The sequence below is a fragment of the Coregonus clupeaformis genome, unplaced genomic scaffold (assembly GCF_020615455.1).
Source record: "Coregonus clupeaformis isolate EN_2021a unplaced genomic scaffold, ASM2061545v1 scaf0594, whole genome shotgun sequence".
Taxonomy (NCBI): Eukaryota; Metazoa; Chordata; class Actinopteri; order Salmoniformes; family Salmonidae; genus Coregonus; species Coregonus clupeaformis.
Window position 1 is genome coordinate 1 of NW_025534049.1, and position 9,338 is coordinate 9,338.

The 9,338-nt window shown below is 43.6% G+C and overlaps 1 protein-coding gene across 1 annotated transcript; it reads right to left on the bottom strand.

Annotated features, from left to right (window-relative positions):
* Positions 1-232: 232 nt before the first annotated feature.
* LOC123485170 (copine-4-like) lies at positions 233-6,742 on the bottom strand (the record flags this gene model as incomplete). Its single annotated transcript, XM_045216068.1, has 6 exons — positions 6,644-6,742; positions 3,915-3,998; positions 3,713-3,817; positions 1,732-1,911; positions 413-484; positions 233-307 (listed from the first exon to the last, which is right to left on the bottom strand). Coding segments are annotated over exons 2-6 (498 nt in total), but the record flags the coding sequence as incomplete, so codon positions are not given.
* Between the last annotated feature and the right edge of the window lie 2,596 nt (positions 6,743-9,338).

Here is a 9,338-nt window from a genome sequence, read left to right on the forward strand (position 1 = left end):
AACGGCAAGTAGCCTGGAGCGGTTAAGAGCGTTGGGCCAGTAACAGAAAGGTCGCTGGTTTGAATCCCCGAGCCGACTAGGTGAAAGTTCTGTCGATGTCTCCTTGAGCAAGGCACTTAACCCTAATTGCTCCTGTAAATCGCTCTGGATAAGAGCGTCTGCTAAATGACTAAACTGTAAATGTTTTAATTATTAAACCCACCGTATTCTGTATGTACACACACACACTCACCTTGTCATCTAGTTTGCGAGCTCTGAAGGAGAGTTCTACGTAGTCATCATTACCTGACAACTCCTCTGATGTTACCTAGAGCAGAAAGATCATCATCATCGGTGTGTGTGTGTGTGTGTGAGTGTGTGTGTGTGTGTGTGTGCGCGTGTGAGTGCGTGTGCGTGTTTGTGAACATTGTACCGTGATCGAGGACTTGCTGGTAGTGTTTCCCTGTTTAAGTAACGCTTTGGACAGTTTCCTCTGGGATACGATCTGCAACATGCACACAAAGATAGACAGACAGACAGACAGACACAGACAGGCAGACAGACACAGACAGGCAGACAGACACAGACAGACAGGCAGACAGACACAGACAGGCAGACAGACACAGACAGGTAGACAGACAGACAGACACAGACAGGTAGACAGACACAGACAGGTAGACAGACACAGACAGGCAGACAGACAGACACAGACAGGCAGACAGACACAGACAGGCAGACAGACACAGACAGGTAGACAGACACAGACAGGCAGACAGACACAGACAGGCAGACAGACACAGACAGGCAGACAGACACAGACAGGTAGACAGACACAGACAGGCAGACAGACACAGACAGGTAGACAGACACAGACAGGCAGACAGACAGACAGGCAGACAGACACAGACAGGTAGACAGACACAGACAGGCAGACAGACACAGACAGGCAGACAGACACAGACAGACACAGACAGGCAGACAGACACAGACAGGCAGACAGGTAGACAGACAGGTAGACAGACACAGACAGGCAGACAGACAGACAGGCAGACAGACACAGACAGGTAGACAGACACAGACAGGCAGACAGACACAGACAGACAGACAGACACAGACAGGTAGACAGACACAGACAGGTAGACAGACACAGACAGGCAGACAGACAGGCAGACAGACACAGACAGACACAGACAGGTAGACAGACAGGTAGACAGACAGACAGGCAGACAGACACAGACAGGTAGACAGACACAGACAGGCAGACAGACACAGACAGGTAGACAGACACAGACAGGCAGACAGACACAGATAGGTAGACAGACAGGCAGACAGACACAGACAGGCAGACAGACACAGACAGGTAGACAGACACAGACAGGTAGACAGACACAGACAGGTAGACAGACACAGACAGGCAGACAAACACAGACAGGCAGACAGACACAGACAGGCAGACAGACACAGACAGGCAGACAGACACAGACAGGCAGACAGACAGGTAGAAAAGGGTTATAGTAGACACCACACTAATCTTTCCTTCTGTCCTAACATGCACTCCTCACATGCAGAGAACTGTCCCAATGAGCACTGGCCTGTCCCAATGAGCACTGGCCTGTCCCAATGAGCACTGGCCTGTCCCAATGTGCACTGGCCTGTCCCAATGTGCACTGGCCTGTCCCAATGTGCACCGGCCTGTCCCAATGTGCACTGGCCTGTCCCAATGTGCACTGACCTGTCTTCACGTGCACCTACCTGTCCCAATGTGCACTCCATAGCTCCGAGGAAGTCTGTGTCTCTGAGTCCGTTGTGAGCGGAGCTGATGTCATGTAGCTCATAGCGAAGACGCTGAACCTCCTCAAAGTAGAAGTCAACCAGAAACACCTTGGAGAACACTGGATTGGTACTGCTACGGATCACCTCTGTCCGGTCCACCTACACACACGCACGCACCAACACAAACACGCACACAGGCAAACACACTTTAAAGTTTTTACAGGAGTAAAATATCCAATGGTGATTGCTGTAAACAAACAAGCGGTAATGTTGAAGTATCAGCACCATTGGAGACGGCATCATCATTCTGTAGTTCAGCACCACATGGTAGTGGACGGCAACCATCTCAGGTCCCCCCCCACTGGGAGAGTCCTTGGAGACAACTCCACCAGTAAGAGCTGACAGTAAGTAAGAACACTAGAAGCCTGGATCTATGAATGCTGTCTACCAGCCTGTTGGACTTTGCAACCAAACGTTAGTATTGTAGAGAATAGGGGACTAATTGTAACTAAACCCAAATAGAACTTTCCTTTGTTTCTTTGACATTCCAGACCTCTTAACGACATTCTCCTGATAAACGTCTCAAAGTAAAGAGTGTGTGTGTGTGTGACATGTTTTTCTTTCTCCCCATTTTCCTTTGTAGTGTGTTTGTGTGTTCTGGGCATTACAGGTGTACTGAGTTGCGGCTGACGATGGTGGGCGTGGCTTTGGTCCGGAGTCCTGGCAGCTGTAGCTGATTGACGAGAGTATACCTGTTTGCCGTGTGAGCTCGAAGAGGGGGGGGAGAGGACACTTGTTGTTTGGCTGTGTTAATTTATCTTTGTGTTCCAGCCTGTCCTCCTGATGTAGTCCACCCTACCTGGGTCCTGGAGAAGGGAAAGGTAGATCTGCCCATGGGTGTACATTCCCACGTAGATAACCCATTGTTTTATACACTAGGTTATCTACGTGGGAATGTACACCCATGGGCAGATCTACCTTTCCCTTCTCCAGGACCCAGGTAGGGTGGAGTACATCATGAGGACAGGCTGGAACACAGGTTAAAGGTGGGGGTGACTCCCCTGTATTTTTTTTGGTAAACAGGCAGGAAAGTGGGTTAGGGTTAGAGTGTGATAGGAAGGTTTAGGTGTGTAGAAGAGGAGGGACCTTTTGTTTATTTTCATTAATTGGACCCCGTTCCCAAATATTCCCTTCTCTTACCTTCCTTGGTTTGTTTGATGTGATTTTTGTTTCCTTACTGTTTCTTTATGGGTGTTGTATATTTTAAGTACCTTACTATAAACGTCCCCCGAGGGCTAATCTTGAGATCTGGATGTTGTCTGGTTATTTTAGTTCATTACACCCCACATTTCTTCCCCATCCATCTAGTTTACCTTGTGTGCGCAGGCACAGGCATTTACGTCTCCTCCTCAGACGAACTACACCTGAGGGGAGAACGTAACATGGGGGTAGTAGATGTGGATTGTGTGGTTGTTGTGTTGGGTGTAGTGTTTAGTTCTGTGTTGGATGTTGTACTTAGGTGGTGGATGTAGAAAATGGCCACCTTTAACCTGAAGTTTTTTTTGGATAACCCTACGTGGGAGGTTTTTGAGAATTGTAGACGAGTGGATTTAGAGACTTTGGCAGACCGTTTCGATATCTCCGTGCCAAGGGGTTTTGTTAAGGCGGAGGTAAGGGCATTGGTGTTAGCGGCGCTGATTGAACAGCAGGTGTTGGTTTTGCCTCGGCCTGCGGTTGGAGAGGTGGTGGATGCGCTGAGTACCCCGTATAGGCCCGACGATGAAGTCGAGTATAAGGCCCCGGCCACTTGCCTCTCGATAACTGTGTGTGTGTGTGTGTGTGTGTGTGATGTGGCAAAAGCAAAAGTCTGTTTTTATTTTCTAGTCTAGTCAGGCACAGAGAGACAGAGACAGAGAGAGAGAAGTAGAGGGAGAGAGAGAGATGTAAGGAGAGACAGTACCTCAAACCACTGTCCGTGTGACTGCATCTTGAGGATAACACAAGGGTCTGGTTTAGAAAGGGCATCTCGGTCTGAGATCCCTTGACAAGCCACTCTCAGCTCAACCTGTCATCAATTAATCAATCAGTCAATCGTTCAATCGATCAATTTGTCAATGAATCATTTAATCAATCAATCAATCAATCAAGTGTGTATGAGCTACCTTGGTCAGACAGGAAGAGTTGCACAGGCCGAGGGTCGCCTCTGCAGACTCATAGATGTTACTCATACTGGACACACACAGGACCTGCAGACACACACACACACACACACACACTTTAGTTAGAACTCACACACACACTTTAGGGAGAACACACCCTCCTAAACAAACCCCTCCTCTGTTACAGCATGAGAAGATGCAGTGGTACTGAGTAAGCAGTAAGCAGTTCTTATGTTCAAGGTCAAGACTCGCACACACTAACACGCAAACACACACACAAAGCCACAGACACACAGACACACACATACAGTACACACACACACACACACACACCATGCTGACTTACCAGAATAACAGAAACATCATCTCATGTTTCAGTTTTCTGACCAACAGCAGCTTGAGGAGGCCTATTCTACATTATATTCTACATTCTATTCTACATGCTAGTCTACATTCTATTATACATGCTATTCTACATTCTGTTCCACATTCTATTCTACATTCTATTCTACATTCTATTCTACATTCTATTCTACATGCTATTCTACATTCTATTCTACATTCTATTCTACATTATATTCTACATTCTATTCTACATGCTATTCTACATTATATTATACATGCTATTCTACATTCTGTTCTACATTCTATTCTACATTCTATTCTACATGCTATTCTACATTATGTTCTACATTCTATTCTACATTCTATTCTACATGCTATTTTACATTATGTTCTACATTATATTCTACATTCTATTCTACATGCTATTCTACATTATGTTCTACATTCTATTCTACATTATATTCTACATTCTATTCTACATTATATTCTACATTCTATTCTACATGCTATTCTACATTATGTTCTACATTATATTCTACATGCTATTCTACATTCTATTCTACATTCTATTCTACATTCTATTCTACATGCTATTCTACATTCTATTCTACATGCTATTCTACATTATGTTCTACATTCTATTCTACATGCTATTCTACATTATGTTCTACATTCTATTCTACATGCTATTCTACATTCTATTCTACATGCTATTCTACATTATGTTCTACATTCTATTCTACATGCTATTCTACATTCTATTCTACATGCTATTCTACATTATGTTCTACATTCTATTCTACATTCTATTCTACATTCTATTCTACATGCTATTCTACATTCTGTTCTACATTCTATTCTACATTCTATTCTACATTCTATTCTACATGCTATTCTACATTATGTTCTACATTCTATTCTACATTCTATTCTACATTCTATTCTACATGCTATTCTACATTCTGTTCTACATTCTATTCTACATTCTATTCTTCATTCTATTCTACATTCTATTCTACATGTTATTCTACATTATGTTCTACATTCTATTCTACATGCTATTCTACATTCTGTTCTACATTCTATTCTACATTCTATTCTACATTCTATTCTACATGCCATTCTACATTATGTTCTACATTCTATTCTACATTATATTATACATGCTATTCTACATTCTGTTCTACATTCTATTCTACATTATATTCTTCATTCTATTCTACATTCTATTCGACATGCTATTCTACATTCTATTCTACATTCTATTCTACATGCTATTCTACATTCTGTTCTACATTCTATTCTACATTATATTCTACATGCTATTCTACATTCTGTTCTACATTCTATTCTACATTCTATTCTTCATTCTATTCTACATTCTATTCGACATGCTATTCTACATTCTGTTCTACATTCTATTCTACATTCTATTCTACATTTTATTCTACATGCTATTCTACATTCTATTCTACATTCTATTCTACATTCTATTCTACATGCTATTCTACATTCTATTCTACATTCTATTCTACATTCCCCCCTCTCTCGCTTTCTCTCTCTTTAATGCCACGGCCCGTGGTTTGGTAGCAATCTCAATATGACCCAGTTCTGTTCCACGGTGTGCTCTCTCTCTCTCTCTCTCGCTCTCTCTCGCTCTCTCTCACTCTTCCTCCTGTATATTTCATGCATTCAGTGTTTGTGTATCTTGGGGTTATTATTTTTAGCTGAAAGGTTCAGAGCAGGGAATGAGAAATGGACAGACAACTCTATATCCGAGTATCTCTCTGTCCAATCGCAACGCTACCAGGAAGCATCGGAATCAATCACTGCTCAGAGATCCACTACCCCTGACCCCTGACCTTTAGATGGACTCAGAAACATGGACAAAGTGTGCATGTGTCTGCAAGCCTGCGTGATTTTGTGTGTGTGTGTGTGTGTGAGAGAGTGTATGAGTGCAGGTGGTGACATTAATGAATCATTAGGGCAGGAAGGTCCATGCTGAGTAATCCCTCCACAGCTAGCTACCATATCACTCTCTGTCTGACACATACACACACACACACACACACACACGTACACACACACGCACACACACACACACACACACACACACACACACACGCGCGCGCACACAAAAACACACACACACACACACACTGAACCTACTGTCACATAACGTAACATAACAGCATACCATAACATAACAACTGTATGTTGCATGTAAAAAAACAAACATCCAAAGTCTTTGTCAGGTCATAACACGCACATGCACAAGCGGGGGCACACACACACACACACACACACACACACACACACACAGACACACACACACACACACACAGCCCAGTTCCCAGATCTCATTAGTGTTCCAGTCAGTAACTCACCTCAGGTACCAGGTAGAGATGAGCAGAGCAACGCTGGAGGAAACTTCACTGTTTGGCAGAATCACAGTGACTTCTCGCTCCTCACACACTCTGCACCCATCCCATCCCTCCCCTCTCTCTCTCTCTCTCTCTCTCTCTCTCTCTCTCTCTCTCTCTCTCTCTTTCTTTCCCTCACTCTCTCCGTCAGCTAAGCCGTATAAGTACTGAGGACCATGTTCCACCAGCCTCCTTATAGTATGAATGGGGGAAAATCTCTCTCTCGCGCTCTCTGTCTCTGTCTCTCTCGCGCTCTCTCTCTCTCTCTCTCTCTGTCTCTCTCTCTCTCTCTCTCTCTCTCTCTCTCTCTCTCTCTCTCTCTCTCTCTCTCTCTCTCTCTCTCTCTCTCTCTCTCTCTCTCTCTCTCTCTCTCTCTCTCTCTCTCTCTCTCTCCTTCTCGGTATATATTTATGTCTCCCTCCCTCTCTGTCTCCTCCCAGTAAATGATGATGAGGAGGGTCGCGCGGTGCCGGTTAACGTAATTATCTTCTCCAAGCGGTAAAGCCACGGGACTGGGTTTACGGGACTGTAATGGTACAACGGCGACCCCCAGTGGTAGATAGAAGTGACTGCACTTTACTGTGTGATGAGCTGCCCCATTCATTTATTTACATTACATTTTAGCCATTTAGCAGACGCTCTTATCCAGAGCGACTAACATTAGTGCATTCATCCTAAAATAGCTATGAAAAACTCACTCTAATTCAGATCAAAATAATCCTGCTGTGTTGTCTCAGATTATCATATGTTATCCCCATCAGATTTGGTACTGCTTTACTTTTTTGGAAGCAAGACGGAACCAAATCTCATGTGATGCCACATGTTTTTTTCATTCTATGGCATTAGGTTGAAATATTGCCTTTCAGTTTAGAGAGAATCAAATGGAGACACAGGGCACTATAGGGCCAGTTTCCCGGACACAGATTAAGTCTAGTCCTGGACTAAAAAGCGTACTCAATTGTATAGCTCCATTGAAATGGCTTTTTCATCAAAACAACACGCAGGATAATTTGGATCTGGGTGAAACATTCTATAAAACTAGAACCAGAGAGCGAGCAGCTGATGGTTACAAAATGTGTACCTATCTGTCTTTCTGATAATATAGTAAATTGGCTTATTACAAGGGAAATAAAGAATCCTTAGTTACAGCAACTATATGAAATGTTGAAAACTTCAGTATGTAAAGTTAACTGTGACTGTTTTTCACTGGAAGACATTGAACAAAACATAATCAGAGGAGAAAAGAAAAGTGACTTAATAAATACACCAATTTGGTTGTTTAGGTTGCACACATTTGTTTTTATTTAATTCGTTAATTAATTAGGCTAATTTTGTTTGTTGTGGCGTTCGACCACAGGGTTTCATCTACACCCTATTCGATTAACCAATGCCGTTAAGAAAGAGATGGGGGGAGTCACATTAGCCCGGTTCATTGGTAATGGTAGACTGTTAATATTCAGTGCTGATCATGTTCAGCATGGGAAGATTCTGTAAATAAAAACTCTCAATGGGAAGAAAATCACAAGTCATGTCCCTGGCTAAGCTGAGGGGGGTCATTTCTGGGGTTCCACTATCTATGTCCATAGATGATGGACCTCGGGCCTCCCGAGTGGCGCAGTGGTCTAAGCTGTGCCACTAGAGATCCTGGTTTGAATCCAGGCTCTGTCGTAACCGGCCGCGAGGGAGACCCATGGGGCGGCGCACAATTGGCCCAGGGTACGGGAAGGGAATGGCCGGAAGGGATGTAGCTCAGTTGGTAGAGCATGGCGTTTGCAACGCCAGGGTTGTGTGTTCGATTCCCACGGGGGGCCAGTATGAAAAATTAAATTATGTATGCACTCACTAACTGTAATTTGCTCTGGATAAGAGCGTCTGCTAAATGACTAGAGCCAAAAGGCTGTTCAGTAAGAAAGAGGGGCAGAGAAGTGAAAGCCTGTCAGTACTATTCATGTTTGAGAAGGTTTTGCCTAAGAAAGTACAGATGGGCTTCCTGGCTTTTGCTGTTAGGGAGTTTGTCCCACCTCCATTAAGGTGTTTTAAATGCAATGGAAAGAAAATATGTGCCAAGTGTGGAGGGGAACATGATTATGGTGAATGTGGGAACGTCAAGGTGAACTGTTGTAATTGTAGGGGGGGAACACAGTGCAGCATTTGGTGGATTCCAGGTGCAGAAAGAGGCTAGAGAAGCCCAAAGATATAAAATCACTCATAATGTCTCTTATGCAGGCAGATTGGAGGAACTATTAGGCAGAATGATGGAGTTAATAAGCTCACTCCTGGAATAAGTGGACCTACTGTAGGACATGTTTCTTATGCTAGTCCTGATGCGGTTACGAGACCTGTTCAGAAATCTTGCTCTCACAAATGTGTCGCGTCAAAGGACACCTTAATAGTTAGTAAGATTGACTTTGTAGCCTTCATTGGAAAGGTTATCAACCTGACTGCGTTTGTGGAAAGAAGAACTGCCAAGTTGAAGATCATTGTGGAAGCAGCAACAGAGTTTTTAGCAGTAACAGATGTTACTGTCGCCATGATTGTTGATATGTTGACTCCTAATAATACTAATAATGGAGTGTCTCAGTATGATGATAATTAGAGTCATGGTTTTTGTCATCCTTCAGTGGAATGCCTGAAGCCTTATGTTACAGCAGTTCCGGAG